Source organism: Labrus mixtus, chromosome 16 (genome assembly GCF_963584025.1).
Source record: "Labrus mixtus chromosome 16, fLabMix1.1, whole genome shotgun sequence".
Lineage (NCBI taxonomy): Eukaryota > Metazoa > Chordata > Actinopteri > Labriformes > Labridae > Labrus > Labrus mixtus.
In genome coordinates this window covers 9,009,343-9,028,051 of record NC_083627.1, presented here as the reverse complement: position 1 = coordinate 9,028,051, position 18,709 = coordinate 9,009,343, and the positions used below count along the sequence as shown (strand labels likewise).

The 18,709-nt window shown below is 43.5% G+C and overlaps 1 protein-coding gene across 1 annotated transcript in view; it reads left to right on the top strand.

Annotated features, from left to right (window-relative positions):
* LOC132990763 (retinoic acid receptor beta-like) overlaps positions 1-18,709 on the top strand; it is a 74,870-nt gene that overhangs the window by 13,235 nt on the left and 42,926 nt on the right. The window contains exons 2-3 of the mRNA XM_061059163.1: positions 160-308; positions 16,745-16,886. Coding sequence (XP_060915146.1) covers positions 160-308; positions 16,745-16,886 — 291 coding nt within the window. The remainder of the gene's footprint in view (positions 1-159; positions 309-16,744; positions 16,887-18,709) is intronic.

Genomic DNA, 18,709 nt, shown 5'->3' with positions numbered 1-18,709 from the left:
TCCTAAGCTGCTTACGTAGACTCATATTCTTGTTTTCTTGTCCCGTCTAAAATATGAATGTCTTTTTCTAAGTTCCAGCTGTCTAAATGAATCTTTATGTCACATGTCAAAAACATGCCTTTTTTAAAAATCTTTTCCTCTCGTTTGCATTCCCTGCAGCCATTGAAACACAGAGCACCAGTTCTGAGGAGCTCGTCCCCAGCCCACCGTCCCCGCCGCCCCCTCCGAGAGTCTACAAGCCCTGCTTCGTCTGCCAGGACAAGTCCTCCGGATACCACTATGGCGTCAGTGCTTGTGAAGGCTGCAAGGTAGGATTTCATCACCTCCTCAGTCTACATGATACACTGGGCTTTCTCTCTGTGAAGGGCAGTTCAGACGGAGTTCTCCTGACAGCCTTTGTGAAGTTAATTCAAACAATGAAGGTTATTCTCTTTTTAGAGTATAAATAAGGACATGTAAATAGACTTCCTAAGATTAGACAAAACAGTCTTCAAGTAAAAGCAGAAGTTTAACACTCTGAAAGTTGCATTCAAATCCATGATTGTTCCTTTCCTGGCCTTTAGAGTCCTTGGTTTGTTTTGGCATGGTGGCTCAGTAGTTTTTCCCCTTTTCCTCAAAAAATGATGGGTGATTTCCATTTCCGTTTTATTTTTAGCTTTCAGCAGCATCAAACAGTCAACGTCAGCGGATACAGTTTGATACAATTTATAACTCTGGGTAAAGTATGTACATTTACCTTAAATATTACTAATAAAAATTACCCTCAATATCTCAGAAAAACATTGAGGGAAAAGCTTCAGAACTGGCACAAAAGTTCACATGTACGCAGGGTAGAAGTGATCAGATTTTGGTGTTTAAAGGTCAAAGGTTAAGGTTTCAGTTGTATCTCAAAAATAGATTCCTCCTGTAAATGATTGTGGTGAACTTAGGTTAGGCCTAGTTTTGCTGTTTTTTTTAACTTTCTCACCACATTTTTGAAAATGATTTCAGTATAGAAATATCTAACTCGTGTATCTCCATACCTGCCCATAGCTTCTCGGTTACTCTGTGGGAAACTCTAAATGATGTAAACACAAAATGGACTGTGGGTTGGCATCCATCCTATAATTTAAATGGCATATGTTTGTATTTTTTTTTCTGACTGTATTAAGTGATACGGTGAAGTTTTATTAGCTCTTTCAGTTACTTACATGTATAGCTCTCCCAGTTCATCCCTGCAGCATTAAAATAAGGGAAGCGTGATGATGCTTGGTTTTATTTGTGCAGGTTTTTAAGCACATTAAACTCATGTTTCATGTACCTCCGCTGTATCTGGGTACCCGCAGACATCCGATTTTTTTTTTCTGATTCGTTTGTCTGAGCTGTTTCTTTAAGACCCGACAGTCTCAGTCTGACGCTCTCAGATGTTCTACTTTTAGAAATTCCTCCCAACATCTGCCCTGCCAGCAGTCTTGTCTGTCTCTTCCCACTTACAGCAGCTGTTGCTAGGCAACAGTGCACACACCCACCATGCACGTGGATACATGAAAAGTATTCAATAGGGCTTGTCACGGCTGCTATATATTGTATAGTGTACCTTAAAGCAGCATTAATTGGTTCTTAAATGTCAAAGATGTGGAATATTAAAGTAAAAACTCTGTTATCCTTGTTATTAAATTACAGTTTTCCTCTCTGGATTTCCGCCCATATATTTCCGCAGAGTGTGTTATTTCTTCACAGGCGGTGCAGTTTTTCTGTTCTTCCCCATGCAGGCAGTCTGCGGTGTGTGTCCGCTCTCCTCCTCCGCCTCTGTAATTGAAGCGGTGGTATGTGAGGAATCCTTTGGAGTTTTTGGCCCAGAGGGAGGTGGTGATCAGCTCACTCACCGGGCTCTGGGTCAAACCAAGTTCTCCTTTATGTGTGCCAATATAAACCTCTGACCTCTGCTCTGACTTTCACTTAAAGGGGAATCACACCATTTTTTTTAAAAGTCTGGGCCCTCTTATTCACATATTTGTTTAATCTGCACACATACAGGATAGAGAAAGAAAATGTGTTGTTCAGTACATTTAAAAAGTAAGGTGAAAAACAAATAGATATCTTTTTTTAGAAGATGGGGACTTACAGCTGTGTCTGGTTTTGCTTCTTTGTCGTTTAGTTACTTAGAAGTTTAAGAAGTTTTCACAACAATTTTAAGAGGATGTTTGGGCCTGAATATCATTGGCGCTTTGTGAATTAGACCTTCAGAACAAGAAGACAGAGTCAGTGAGAAACTGTTAATGCTGATCTGAATACAACTACTACAACCACTACTACATAAACATATTATACATATTCATAGATTTAAGTGTACAAAATAGTTTAGATTTCTTAAACTGATTGCTTCAGCCTACAGTTGCAATACATGCAGGCGGTAAGTATTGGTTGGTGGTTGGTTCAGATCTACTGTAACACAATAACGCACACAAATCACAGATCAAACACGCTGCAGAAAGCATCTTCCACGCTCTGTAGGGTAAAATGACTGTCTTTATCAATGCAGTCTGGTTTGCTGGCTTGAGAGAGAGCGATGTTGCGGCTGTTTCTGGTTTAAGAAATACGGAATATAAGGAAAATAAGGCAAGATTTTAGGACATAACTCATCAACAGGATGTTTTCTTTTTTTCCCGCAGGGGTCCTAACTGTAACTTTGCCAAACCGATCTGAGACACAGCTGATAATTGAAGCTGTCTATTGGAGCAGTTTGAGCGAATGAGTCAAAAAAAAAAAAAATGTAAGCAAAGGGCCCAGGTTAAAAAAAATAACAGAACTCCCCTTTAAGGGAAACCCCCCTACAAAGAAAACAGATGGAATTGATCTGTGCTGAACATGAAATGAATAGTGTAGAGTGTGTACAATAGCTTACTTTACTCTCATTCACACTGACAGAGAATTGAAGACTCATCACATGGCTGTGGGACTGAGCACCCTGAGTGCTTCCCTAATGACCGAGTCAGACGCTGCCGAAAACGAAATCACTGTCAGAGGGGCTTCGCAGAAAACCGACAATTTCACAGAGTTTCCTCCCTTCCATCTGCTCCGTCTGCACAGCGCTGATGTAAAAATAGTTCAACGCATGGCAGAATGGCCTTGATTTTTGTAACATCCTGACTCAAGAGGATTATGCAGCGGATTATAGCTTTTTTCCCCCCCGTGTTGTATTCCTGTCTCCATGGCAGAGGCATTGTTGTCTGCAGTGCGAGGGGCAAGCCCCTTCTATTGGACGGATGCAACCAAGCATGCCGTACAGCTGTAGGCTTTAAGCCAGCAAGGAGAGCCTTTTACTGCCCAGTGAATGTGCCAATTAGAGCCACAAATAGACTCAAACACACACCACTGGAGTGTTTGTGTGCGTGTGTTTGTATTTGTGTTATGCAGGCTAAGTTGTTTTCATTTGGAGCACTTGTTACAGTCAACTGATGCTTATTCATATGCATGCACATACGCAGCACTGTAATCGACTCCCACTGCACAGAAGGCCGGCGCCGGCTCTACATAAATAAAACTGTTACACTAATAAGTGTCCACAGTTTGTTTTTGTTTTTTTAATCCTCACAGAAACATAAAGACATTCATCTGGTATTTCTAAATCAAGGCCTAATATTTTATTTTGGTTCTTTTAATGAACTAATATGACTTTGAATTTCTACACAAGATAGCTTAGGTCGAGAGCTTTAAACAGGAAGTAATGGTTACATGGTCATCCTTTGAAGAAGGTGGAAAAGGTGACAGTATTTACTTAATGCGAATATGACCTTTTATGTTGAGTTTATTGGGACAAAGGGGACAAGAAAACGCGCTCATGGCCTCTACGCTCTGCCAATGAAAAGTGTCTGATCCAACCGTCACAACAGGGTCCTAAGACGCTAACTAGACTCTTCTCCTCTGTCGCCCCCCCGGTGGTGGAACGGACATCCAAACTCCATTTGATCCGCAGTCCCTCTGCACCTTTCAATAAAAGCTAAAGACCCAGCTCTTTATGAATACTTACGCACTTAATGATATCGGTGATGACTGGTTTTGTTTGATAGTGACGATTTTAGGAGGTTTTTGATTCCGATTAGAGCTCTCAAGAACAGCTGTGGATGTTGTGCTTTTCCTCTGGTCACTTCCTGTCAGCGCCTGTGTTTCCGATCGGACTTAAAGCTGTATGTTTGCACTTACTGACGTCGTTTCCTCCTCTCTCGGTCGTTGCAGTTGTACTTACTCTCTGATGTACGTCGCTTTGGATAAAAGCGTCTGCTAAGTGAATTGTAGAGTTGAAGAACAGCATCATTTAGTAATGTTGTGTTGTAATGCTTCCTTTGAAACAGCTGTGCCTCTTCCCAGTTCATTGTCAGATTTGAAGCATTGCAAAGGGCTTTAAAGGTTATATTACGTCTGTTATTAGTTACAGATTAAAGGGTATAAACCAGTAGAGTAGATACAGTCAGAGGTAGATGTACAGTAGGAAACGTGCCGTCTGGACGATATAACCAACACGTGTAAATATCTCTGAGTCATGACTATCTGTGAGTGAGACGCACAGGTCTCGCTGTCTGACCTGTCTCTACACCGTATTTACATGGACGGGACGTCTCACTGAGGGCCGTGGGTTCGAATCCAGTCTCATCCCTTTGCAGCGTGTTATTCCCCATCTGCTCCCGGCATTGCCTGTCTCTATTCAGCTGTCATATGTCATAATGGAGGCAAAACTGGCCCCCAAAAAAAGATCTATTTAAAAAAAAAAAAAAAGACTAATGTACAAAATCCACATGAAACAGAATGTATACAGTATGATTAAGTGCTACCCTTAGCGGTGATTGATTGTTGCATGTCTGAGTTGGTGCGTCGCCCGGCCTCTGCAGACCTGCTGTGTGGACAGAGCTGATTTGAATTGTTAAAACAGGGAGCAGGCATATGGGCGTCCAGAAGCACATGCATATGCAACAAGATGACAGTTTCATCTGTGTCGACCCAAAGTCAAGGAATCCTCCAAAGTCAGGGCAGCCTTCACATCCAGTCACCCCCACACTTCCTGATCGTTTGACATCTCTCACTGTGTCCTTCTGAAAAGTCCAAATACAAAAAGTTCACTACGTGCCCCAGATGCCATTTTAAACTGTCAGAAGGAATCCGATTAGAGTTCCTGTAACTTTGTCCGTACTGTTTCGCTTTAAGTGACCATCTGTTTTCATTCAAGTGACAAAGTGGGAACCGAAATGTGAAATGTGAGTATTTTTCTAGACTTCATTTTGTGGCTGGTTTTTATTGGTTGTGATTGGCTGGTTGTGGCCTCTTGTATTTTTTGCATTTAACCATAACAAGCATGTACGCAAGGCACACCTACTTTTGAAGAAAAAGTCCAAACAGAAAATTAATTTTCATGTCTGCAAAGCGTCTCACTTTAATGCTGCAGGAATGTAACTTTCCCCTCAGTTGTATAGTAGTAAAGGCAGAGAAACCTGAAGAATCGGTCGTACTAGATATCACCGAGGTAGGGTTGGGGCAGAAAAAGCGTGCAGAGCAGTTGACATCTTAACATTGTTTTGCATAAGCCCTGAAATGTCCATAAAAGAGAGACGGCTAGAATGTGAACGCGTGTCGTCAGCGCTGACAGGCCTTTCGGGATGAAGACAAAACTCTGAGCCGTGAACACTCCTCCCCCTCTCTTTTTCACTTGTTGGGTCCTGAGGCGTTGACACAGCGGGATTAGTTTGATGGAACTGGTTTGACAAGCGGGAGACCATAACCTCTTTGAATAAAACACAATTCAGAATGCTCACACTGGAAAAAGAAACACTCCTCTATCTGAACCCTCAGCCCTCGCTGCACACATTTTTTTCCACTTTAAACCCACAGGAAGGGGTCAGGGATAGATGAATAAACTCACCTTCACTTCTGATTTTTTAACAAAACCACTTTTTTGTCATAATTCTCGGGAGAGAATCCCTGACACTATGTGGACTCACATAAAAGCAAAGTGCATTTATGAGAAGAAAGAATGCTTCACCTTCCACTTATACATATAACTACATATAACTTAGGATACTTTTTGTGTTGTTGATTATTTTTGGGCTTTTTGCCTTTATTGTTGAGACAGGACAGTGGATAGAGTCAGAAATCAGGGAGAGAGAGAGAGTGGGGAATGACATGCAGGAAAGGAGCCACAGGTCGGATTGAAACAGACAGTCACAGTTGAGTTTTGCAGGTTTTTCTGTATGAACAAAACTAAAACTGATATTTAAAGTAAAGAGGTCTAAAACATTTGTATCCTTCTTTAAAGCCAGGATAAAAAACATTCCAACTTGTTGTTGTGGAGTTAATTTAGGTCTTATAGAAGTACTGCACACAGCATGCCCCCCCCCCCCCCCCCCCCCCCCCCTCTCTGGATGTTGAGATATCGTGCTGACTAACAGACAAATACAATCAAGAATGCAGTCTCTCAGTCTCCGGTGTAACGATGCATTATGCAGGAGTTTATAAATCTGGTAACAAGATTGAATATTCATTTTTCTTTTTCCTTTGAATAATAAAAGACTGATTTTGGGAATCTGCACAAACACTTGTTTTGCGTTCTTTGTATGTGTCCCTGGGTAGTTGTAAAATGCACATTCATCTGTCATTTACATAGCAAAAAAAGTTGTTGTTTCTTTCTGTTGTTTGCCATAATTATCATTACTGTTCCCCTGCTTGTGTACACATCACCCACCCCTCATGTCATAAGCCTCCTCCTACAGAGTGTCTTTTCTTTATTTACCTCCAGCTGCTGCAGCAGGACGGCGCTGATGTCGAGCTGACAGAATGCAGAGATAGAGAGTGAAAATAGGACATGCATCTCCTGGTTCTCTGCCTGCGTTCAGCCTGTCATCATAATCTATACAGCCCCCCCCCCCCGAGGCTGACGCACACTCCATAACGTGATCCGTCAACGTTGTGTAACATAAAAGAAGCACGAGCGCTAATAGAGAGAGAAAATCAAACGGAGAGGGTCACGCTGCAGAGGTGTGACATTAAATAGATATGATTGTTGTTCCTCGACGACTCTCTCCTCCCTGCAGAGCAACCTGCTGCTCGGCTGCTCATACTGACTCAGAGATGGAGGTTTTGATTGAAAGCGTGCGTTTCCTGGAGTGTGCGCATACTTTGAACTCAGGTTGTCGGGTGTGTGTGAAGTAACGGTATGCGAAATGCTCCTTCACATCCTGCAGTGGAGGCCGATTGGTTGTTTGAGGAACCGATGCTTTCTTTTAACCGTCAGGAGAATTAGCACTCGTCTGCTAAAACAGCTTTCCCGACTGTGAATGATGCTCTGTAAGTTATATTGCGAGAGTTTGTCATTAAAGGAGCCCTGAGTTTTTATTATGAACAGATGTTTTGATCTAGTGGACATCATTTACAGAGAAAGTACTAAGACCATAAATCAAATTATTTTGTCTTTATTATAGTTCAAATTTAAAGACGACATTGTGAGTTTTTAATGGATTCTTTTGAGGCAGCAACATTTTTTTTTTTTAATTTGAAATGCCAACATTTGTTCTTGTGTAAGCTGTAATTTCTATACTTTCAACGCTTCGTCCTGCTGTCGGTTAGCGTTGTCCTTTTAAGCACGACACACATTTTTCATGTGTGCTGCAAGGCGAGGAATACAGAGCAACAGTTATGGCAACAACAATTGCACGCAAAGGCAGACATTTGTGTTTGGCCTGCGTGTGCAAAAATGTGCCAAACAGAAGGAAATACATTCAAACAAAAAAGAGAACATTCAAAAAATGTAAAACACACTTAAAAACACAACATGATCCTGGATATTTTACAAATCTGCCTCACAACATCGTCATAGTGCTAGTTTGCCACATTGCTGCTGGATTATGCATGAAACTAGAACAGTGACAATAATAAATAAATAAATAAATAGTTCATGTCTATCCTGGATATCTGGTACAGAGGCGAGCTGAGCCTGAACGAGCCAACAGGTCTTCACACTCGACGCACTGGTCATCCTCGAGTTGTACGCAGTCTCGTTCAGCATCCATGTCCGCCTCCAGTTAGAATATGATGTTGAAGTGACTCATATGAACACTAAGATCTGTTCAATAAATGCTTTGCGGGGACAGAAAAGTTTTCAACACAGCTTCTCACTTTTTATTGCTCTTGAAATGTCAGCTCATCGATGAGGGGAAGGGAAAAAAATACATTTTAATGGAATCACAAAAGTTTTAGTAAAAGTAACAAACCAAAGTTTTTGTTTGTTTAGTTTGTTAAAGGTTATTTTTGAAGTGGGGTGCTCTTGTTGATAGTAAGTGTATTAGCCACAGGAGATGTGGGTCAGCTCAGCCACTGAAGCTAGGCTACACATTGTAAAAGACGGGTTTGTTTTACACCCTGTAAGTAAATCAAATCAGTGTCATAGTCGCCGTAAAAGCCAACCATGTGTTCGTTGTCTCTTTCAATGCCCGCAGAACCAAACAGCTGATCAGTGCACTGCCGGCGGAAGAACATGTGGTGCGCTTGCTAGTGGAAAAGTAAAGTGCTGCGATTCTTTTCATTAGCACATTTTTGCTTTGTAGCTCAGTTTGTCTGGAAATTAGCAAAGTTACATGGAGCGAACGATGGTTTACCTTTCTGCTGCAATGGAAGCCTGCTTTCAGTGCCTGCACTCCTGCCGCTATCTTAATGGAGGGGCTTAGCTAACCAACATCGCCTGAAGCTAATATACTCGCTACTGACAAGTACCTCATACAACCCCCCTTCAGCAAACCCAAACTATCCAGTTAAAGAGCTTCAAATGTAAAGTGGGTGAATCAGGACGTCATAAATGTCGTGTGCAGTAGAATATTTAGAGTCAACTAGAACAGTAAAGCTGGTACGTTAGCTTCATGTTTAGCTAACTCTGTGCTCGGTGAGAAAATAAACTTAAATGGAGGTTGTCTTAACTGCTGGTTGAGCTATAGTGACATTATATTCAAAGCTTTAACCTAACTAAATCCTAAACATAACCCTCTGAAGAAGTTTGCCGGGGCAACACAGTGGTGTGACTGTGACAGGTCAGCAGCAGGTCTAACTCTGTGTGCTGTGTTAGTGTGTAAGTGAGCAGAAAGGGAGGGGAGGGGAGGGGGGGGGGGGGGCGCCTCCCATCGGAGAGCAAGAGAGCTTAAAGATGGCTTCTGATCGCTCCGGGGGCCCCCGGCAGGTCCCGCGGCCGAAAGATGAGCGCTGAATGGAGAGCAGCGACCTGAAGAATAGGGCCACAGTGGGGCGTCTGTTGAGGACCGGGTGATCTGAAACCTCCTCCGTTGTCTTTCTCTGCCTCTCGCTCGGCTCCGGCTCTCTGTCTCTCTCTGCAGCTATTCAGAGCAGGACGGTGAGTCACACAGCTCCTCTGTTCCCCACTCTCACTTGCTATCTCTCCTTTTTTCTTCCTCCTCTTTTTTTTTGGCCTTCTCCTTTCTACTCTCCCCTTATTCGCCTTTCAATCTCTCCTGTATCTGCTGCTCCATCTGTGCACTTCAGGTGCTCGGATGGACAGATAAGCACTGATTGGGTTACTGAGGTGGGGGAGAACAGGAGGAACAGAGAGGAGAAGGAGTGGGGGTCTGAGAGAGCTCTCTCTGGTTTTCCGTGTTGTAGCTGTTGACTGCCGCTCTGTTTGTGCCTTATCTGTCCAGGTTTCACATTTGCGACAGTAACAATGCAGCTCTTTGTGCAGTCCAGGGTTCCTTTCTGTCCAATTGTTTTGTTTCTTCAGTTGATACAGCCAGCAGGTTGAACAGCAGCGTCACCGCTCTGTCCCCATACGATGTCTCCAAAATGTCAACTTTTAGCTTAAACAAAAACCTGCATGGCACAAAGTCAGTCCCTGACGTGTTCACCTTGAGAAAGGGTTTTGTGTGACATGCCTCGTAAAAGAAACAACTCAGTGTTCCTGGGATGAGCCGGTTCAAAAAGTCTTTGTTTCCGTCAGTCAATCCATCTCTGTCTTTTATCTTTTGTGGAATTTCTACAAATGGCTTTGTTGGTCAGTGTAAAGAGCTGCATTAAGCTCACAATGACTCAAACAGTTGTAGTTATGAGTGATATTGCTTTACGCCCAAACTCTTTGATGGCAGATTTTCTGTAGTACCTCACGCTCTGATTTAACACAAACACTGCAGGGTTCTTCCTTTCAGTTAAGTTTCAGTGAAGTAAATATTAAAGGAGCAAAATGTAAAGACCCTGACACACCCAAGCAGACGGCAAAGAACTAGTGGCGACGAAGGCTGACTGTGGCGCCGTATTATAGGTAGCCATACTAACGGAGAATAATGTCTGATTTAAAAGTTGAAAATGGCGCTGGCGTTGGCAGCCTTTGGTCTTTTAGTGGAAAAAGAAGAGGCGGAGGCGACAAATAAGGAGAAACCGCTCAAACGGGCGAAAGCATGGAGACTACAGCGGCATGCTCAAGGGGCTTTCCTGAACCTGCGTCGAGAGCTGGAGAGAAATGAGACCTCCGAACAGCCAATCGGAGAGATTCCTCTCGCCGACCGTCGACGCAGATTCTACATGTCAAATCGGCCAAAAAAAGGCAGACGGGAGCCGACGGGTAGCGACAGAGCCAGACGCACCACATAAACTAACTAAAGTCCAACTAGGACAGACGGCCGACGATCTCCTTGGTGTGTCAGGACCTGAACTTAAAAGTTTTCATGTGACAGCTATCGGTGACTTCTTTCCATTTAATTTACTAAAACCGGACCGGATCATTTGCTTATCTGGTCTCTTTCTGCCAGCAGAGTCCCCGTCCTGAACTCTGCCATGTCTTTCCAGTGAACTGCAGGTGTAAGTAATAGCCTGGACTGGATAAACTGGATAAATATCACCCTCCCTCCCTCCCTCCCTCCCTCCCTACTCTCCTCTTTACTTCTCCTCCTCATTTTTCTGGAACCCCCCAGGGTCTCCAGTGTCCTCTCCACTTTCCACGGCAGTGATAAGATGTCGACACGATTAAGAGCGAAAGCTAATCCGGCGCTCTCTCTCTCTCTCTCTCTCTCTCTCTCTCTCTCTCTCTCTCTCTCTCTCTCTCTCTCTCTCTCTCTCTCTCTCTCTCTCTCTCTCTCCTGGCTGTACTGAATGCTCAGGCAACACAAAACGCCACGGCCGAGTCGAGAGAGCCGGACAGCCAGTGGATGGTAGGAACACAGAGAGAAGGGAGGGGGAGAGAGAGAGAGAAAGGGGAGGAGGCCAGGTGGACAAGGGGTTGGATTGTAACTAAATAATTAATGGGCGGCACTTTCGTTTTTTAATCTGTAAATGAGAAGGCCTAAGATGGCGGGGCCGCTGCTCTGACACCCGATCCCCGGCCCATTAAGATAACAAGATGTTGGATAATGATCTCGGTTAAGGTGCAGTTTATCAGTCCGGGGGGAAGTGGCCTCGTCTCCCAGGTGGCTGGGCTCGTGTCCCCTGATGCCCCGACATCTACGAGGCCTTATCTGCAGTACAACATGGACAGATCTGGTATGAAGAGCGAGTGTAAACATATTCACAATTAACTCTGCCATAAGCATTGATCGTAGCTGGGAGGTGAAACACTGATATAATACACTGTGCAGCACATCAGTTTGATAGTTCATGTCCTTGATTTTTTAACTGATGCATTTACTTACTTGTATACAAAATATTTCACCACATAAGATGATTTTAAAGATGAAGTATACTTACTGATCCTGAGGGGAAAATTGCCAATTGGCATTTCAGTAACCTGACCTGCACGGAGGCTGGAGGGAACAGCTGTCTTTAGTTTAAAAAAAAATTGTAACTAGTTAAAAAGAGGGGGTGACTGAGCAGGTAACTTTGTCACAGCATGCAGCAGTAGGAAGCCTTTTTTGGGGCCTTTTAATGGAGAGATATGACAGTGGATAGAGTTGGAAGTCAGGGAGAGAGAGAGAGAGTAGGGAATGACATGCGGGAGAGGAGCCACAGGTGGGATTTGAACCTGGGCCGCCCTCTTGGAGGACCATGGCCTCCATACATGGGGGCATGCGCACTAACCACTGAGCCACCAGCGTGCCAGGAACCATTTTTTCTTGCCCGCCAAGTGTGTGTCTACGGAGTCTACTGCTTGCAGGAAAGAAGTCCCCCTATTAGGTCACAGGCATATCGAACAAAGCCAGAGTTGTAAAAAAAAAAGTTGCATTGTGGTTAGGTTTAGGGGAAAAAAAAGGTGTTGGATATAAGTTTGCTAATGGGAGTTAATCGTGTACGACATGACTTACCTGTCTCCTGTGTTTGTTTGACCCACTTGAGGCTCCAACCTCACCTAAAACTTGCATCTCCTGACGTCTGCTAGCTCTGAATGGTTTGTAATAAGATGCTGTATTGCAGTAGGAAATTAATTCCTATTAAAGATTTCCATAAACCAAAAGACTGACTGAGGAATGTTTGATCCACACAGAAACCATGTAGCAGCTTTAATAGAAACATATGGAACTTTGAAGATCTGGTAGATGAACTGCTGCATCGTGCACAAACGAACTATGTGATGCATTAAGCAGCTGCGTCGTCTTCTGCATCCTTGTGTTGGACTTGTGAATCCTTCTCAGCGCGTCCCCACAGCTCAAACCTCTGATCCTATCATTTATTTAGCCCGGCAGCACCCGCTCCTCCCCCCTCCCCCCTCCCCGCTGCACTTCCACCAAGGTAAACAGCTCTGTACAACTCTCGGCTCGAGGGTGTCCTTTGGTTGCACATTTATAAGCTTCAAATGAGTAAACCCCGCAGGACATGCGGCGGAGAATATCAGAGCAGTCTGCAGTCTCAGGTCAACAGCCGTGTCCTGTGGCGGAGGAGAGGAAGATGTAAAAAAAAAAAAAAAAAAAAAGACAGAAAGGAAGAATACAGATGAGTGTAGAAAAAGAGGTGTGTATAAAAAAAAAAATGGAGTCAAAGGAGCAGATGTGATGATAGTACGAGTGTCGGTGTCACACTGCTGTTTCCCCCGAGGCTTGTTCAGATGGAGTGATCTGAGTCGCTGCATCTGTTCACGACTGCGGCTGAGATACACAATGTAACACAAACAGCCCCCTCGATGCACACACTATACGCACAATGACAACCTCCATACAGTAAACACGCTTCACCTATGTGCAGAAACAGATTGCTTCGTTACGTGACAGTCACGGGTTCAAAAGAGTTGCAGCCGTGGTTGTCATGGTGAATGATTATTAGAAACAAAAAGCTTTCGCAATTCCTTCGGTGCACTGTTCAGATGCCGCAAAAATAAATGTTTTTAAGTGGCTGCAATGGAATGCTTAAATACACCTGATCAACGTGCGTCCACAAAAAAGTTCTTCTTTTCGCAACTGACGGGATCAAGTTGTTTATAAGTCTATTTGGCAAGGATCGCTATGGAGACGGACCTTTTTGTTGAAGAGTAAGATACTGGTTTAACCATTACACCGCCGTCTTCAAAGCCACCAGACTCCATTTACGCCCCCGCCTCGATCTCTTTGTGGTTTTTGTTTTTGCTTGTTAAAGAATTGTGTGAGATCCAAACTAGCACTGACGATATGAAAACCATCTCAAACCGTCACATAAGCAAGACTTACCAATGGAGGCGGAGGCACACCAGCAGCTCTTGTTTACTACAAGGTCAATTCACGCTGTCTGTAAAGGGAGTCTGGTGGCTTTGAAGAGAGTGATGTAAAGGTTTTTTCAGCTTTACAAGAACTATTTCTCTGCTTGTTTATGTTTCTCTCACAGGCTCAAACATGTCATTTCAGACATTTTTTTTTCTTTTCAAGTTTACCCCTAACCTGTCCAAACGTTAACTCTGCCAGCACGTGGTGGAAGAGAGATGGCCTTGTTCACAAAGGGAAGCTGGAAGGCATCAAAACAAGAGAATGACTGACGGAGAACCAACAAACTTTCCAAACCCAAACGGAAGACTTACTGTGGCGTAAATAGACCAACAGATAACAACCGGATCATCTTAGAGATGCGTTTCATGACTTGACCACATATCTTGTTTACAGATGTTTATAGGCACTCGTCCGCTGGTGTCTCTGCTGAACAGGACGGGAGGGGTGGGGGAAGTGTGGAGGGAGAAGGGGAGGGCGGGGATGAGCTTGGAAGAGATTCTTTGTTTTGGTCTGAAAATCCGCTCTGAAAGTGGCATATAGTAAGTTAGTACTTTGGTCCCTTTTTGATAGAGGAAAGAAACTTGATGAAGGGGAATAATGCCAAAACAAGCCAATAGGTGAGTCACAGAGGTGTTAGTGCACTTCTCATTATCCGGCTGTGATACAGACAGTGCAAGATGCGAGCTGTCACAATAGTGACCTTTATTTTGGACTTCCCAATGCAGCAAAGTTTGAATAAAGAACCCTGGCGCTCGGGCGATGAACCAGCGACAAACCTTCACTAAATCGCTTTAGCTCACGAAATGCAAATCTGTCTTTGGGAAGTGATTTGCCGAAAGGGCACAACACACAAACTGTAGCAGCTCTAGCTCCAGCATAACCCCTAACACACTGTACCACACTTATCACACACACACACACACACACACACACAGATTTCCAAGGCTAAGTGACCTGAATGCTCTCAGCTTTGAATGACATAAGTACCTGAGGGTCCTTGAGTTCTGCACCCAACCTGAACGCACTCATATGGCGACTGATGGCGATGCAGGACGCTCCTCCGTCCATCCATCAGAGCCTGCAGGTAATGTCTGCGAGCTCACGTAGCTTACATCAGCCAGGATAAAGGCCTCTATTAAGAAAATGAATAATACCAACTGAGGGGAGGTGACCTCGCACCGGTCACGTGACGTCAAGGCTGAGACACGATTGGCTGCTTTTGGCTAGTATGTTCTACCAGGGGGGGGTGGGGGTGGGGGGGGCGGTCTGGAGGTTGACGGATGCCCGAGGCCGAGTGGAGATGGGCTACAGAGTCAGCCGTTTCAGTCCTGTGATCTAATCTGTTACCCATCATGCATCCTGCTTCACTAATGAAAAGGCAAGGTCCCATTTGTCACAGGCAGGGTAAATGGAATTTTAACCCCCCCCCCCAACCCCCTTCTCTTTTCACTGAACGCAGCGCCTCAAACATGTGCAAACAGGCCGTCGCGATGGGCGGTCATTGCAAAAAAAAGAGTTCAGAGGAATTAATATCAAGAAGAAGAAATCTAGACTCCTTCAACGTCCTTTAAATGCTTCTCTGCCTTCTTCTACTTTGACTAGAAGCAAACCGGTTGAAAGCCTCTGTCTGCGTGTATCAGGACCTTTTAAGGAGGATCTGTGTTGTCTTGGTCATCGCTCTCCGTTATGTAGGCAGCCCGGCGTCACCTCATGAAGTGTCACAGCACTCGGTTGCAAGTGGTAGCAGCTGAAAACGGCTCTTAAAGGGTCGATCCTGACATCACACGAGCAAACGTAACGGCTGCAGCATGAATTGTGTGCGAAGTTGTGCGCGAGCATACCGCGTTGGCCTTGTGTTGGTTTCTTGACGGGGAGGCATCATGCTGATTGAGAGGTTTTCAAAAAAAGTGGGAATGACCTCCATCAGTCAGATGAATGAATGTTGTAAAGGCACAGAAGGCACCTGAGCTGAGCTCGTTGAGACAGAAAGAATACTACCACGGCACAGGCTTTCGTATATATGCTTTAAAAAAAAAACACGGTGAACAGGTCAAAACTCGTCAGGTTTTGTGTGTTTAATTGATGCTTTTGATCGAGTTAATCATAGAAAGTTGTTTGTCAAGATGATGGAAAGACGAGTACCCAAATATATTGAGAGATCCATGAGACGTTGCAAGGTAAAGAGAGGCCGTAGTCCCCGTTTGAAGTAAGTAATGGTAAACAGACTTAAGCTTGTACAGCGCTTTTCTAGTCTTCTGACTACTCTTAGCTTTTATAAAATCAAAATGTGCGAGTTATAAACAAATTCACCCCCAGTAGAGTGTATGCCTGTAAAGAAATCACCTATTTATACCAAATTCTTTTCTAAACCAGGCTGTAAACATGTTGTTTTTTTTTGCTGTAAAAAAAAAAAGTCATTCTTGAATGGTTGTTAAAGTGATTCCCAGGATGTTTACAGCCAGCCTCAAGTGGATACTCAAGGAACTGCAGGTTTTTTTTTTTTTTTGCACTTCGCCACTGGCTTCATTTATCTTCTCCGGATGTCCCTTGATTAAACCAAATGTTCTTGTATTCATCTCTTTTTTTTCTCTCTCTTATTAAGCACCCAAACATTCAGTAAGGCCAATAAGGATCCATTATTTCACTGCTGGATTACAAAGGACTGAATGCTTTGAAAAGAAAAATGTCTTTGGCCTTCCTCAGAAGCTCAATGTCACCTTGCTGAAACAAAGTCCCCCGGTTATTCATCCATATTTTAACCAGCAGCGTCTCTGTTTGATACCCGGAGGTTCTTTTCTCTCTGTTCCCTCTCGTCGTCTTTCTCTGAGCTTAAATCCAGCACTTGAAGCTCCTCAGAGCTCCCAGCAGGAACACAGCGACCCTCTTTTCTCTCCGCCTTAACGGCAAAGACGAGACAAAACGCGCAGCTCGTTGTTCCACAGGCTGCCTCGGTGTTGTGAAACCGAGCGGCAGGATTTTCAAGGAGCTGTGAGGATGTTTTAGAAAAATATGGCTGCTACAGAAGATTAGAAACAAAATGAGGTTAACGTCGTCTCCCTTTTCATAAACCCCCACTCTCTCTCTCTCTCTCTCTCTGTCTCTGTCTGTGCGTCTGTCTGTCTCCTCAGGGTTTTTTCCGCAGAAGCATCCAGAAGAACATGGTGTACACGTGTCATCGGGACAAGAACTGCATTATCAACAAGGTGACGAGGAACCGCTGTCAGTACTGCCGCCTGCAGAAGTGCTTCGGAGTGGGAATGTCCAAAGAGTGTGAGTTTGAGACCCAGTTTGCAAAATGTGACGTGTAGAAACATTTCGTCATGGGATTAAAAGGAGTGGTTTAGTAACACGTGGGCTCTGCTGTTTGAAAAGCTCTCTAACAAAACAACGATTGACAACAATGGAATGAATGGTCAAAATGTCAATCATGGTTTTTGCTGGAAAGAAGTGAATAACCTTTTGATGCTGATATACCACTGTGATGCACTTTTACACAACTGTGACAAAGTTAAGTTTGTTAAAACATATAATGTAATAGTTTTCTTGTTGAAATGTACGTTGCAGCTTGTAAACGCAACATTTAAACTGGACCCCTCCTTCTGGGCCTGAAAGGCACACACTCACTGCAGGACGTAGTGTGTGTACCTGCAAGCTGCCGCACGCTAACACAAGCTACGTGCCGGTGTTTGGCACCTTCCTGTCCAACAGGAAGCAGACCAACTCAGTATAAACTCAGATTAAAGTTATGAACAGCTTTAGTGTATTATTACAACTTTATGGAACTGTTCTTGAAACTGAAAACAAGAGGTTAAAAATCTACCCAAATCATTTCATTTTCTTACATAAAAATACAATGAATGCATTTATTGTGATCCAGCCAGGTCCAGTTTAAAAATGCTAAATGACTCTGAAAGCTCAGTGCAGTTATCAACGTTTGCACACCGAAGAGGCTCTCGATGCTTCAAACCAATCAGAAGAACAAAACATCAAGCAGCAGTTGTTTTATTGGCTGGATAGCTCGTTCAAACGTCCACGTCGAATGGCTTCTTCTTCAATATAACACGCAGATGCCTGACATGACAGGATTTAGTAACTAAATATTTTTTTTGTCTCATCCAGAGATATGCTCCAGATTTATTTTGGGGACCAAATATGTCATTTTGAACAATGCCCACTTTTGGAGTTTTTTTTTGTAATGCACTACAGTCCAGACCCATAACCTCTCACATTATATTCTAAACTTTTAGCGATGACATTGTTGAACCCTCAAATGTGACGTTAATGTTATTGAGTACTTTACATGAGGGAGGTCACGGCCTCCTCACAGATCCGATCTTTTCATGCGCTGTCGTCTTTGTGTCTTCAGCAGGAGCTTCAGAGATGTTTGCATCACGCACGTTATGCTCGTCATTCTTAATTCACTAAATCTGTTTTCGTTGCACTTTGCTGCATTCTGCTTTTATCAATACATCACTTTTTAACCTCGGCTAAGCATAAAAGCTGACACACACGACCTTTATTTGGACGCAGTGTTGTAATGAGGGTGTGCTAAAGGTCTGCAGGGCTTTTAAGGGAGTGATTCAGCCATATTTAATTCAATTTCCTGCCTGCCTGCAGCTTGAAGACGCAGTTCAGCGTTGTTTGCTGTACATGTAAAAAACAAAGGATTTCCAGTAATAGACTGTGAGGAGAAAATGAGATATTATATGCAAATTAACTGCAAATGCAAATGATTGTGAAGTGTGGTGGAGCAAAGCTGCAGTAACAAACAAGCCGCTGTGATTGGATTTTGACCTAGAGGTTTGTCTGGTTTTAAAAAACTATTTGGCGTTGTCAACAAAGTCCATCTCTGTAGGAATCCTTTCTGAGACTAAGAACAACAATCTCACAGTCTGTCAGTGACCAAAACAAAAACTTTGAATATCCACACATGGATTACATTTCAGCCCTGACAGTTGTTCTTACCAAAGCGTATTGTATTCACATGAGAAAATAGAAATCTGCTCTTTTTTTTCTGAATTAACAAGATAATTATCTCGGAATGACAAGTTACTTTTTCATGAAAAAAAATTGCTCTGTTCTTATAATTAACA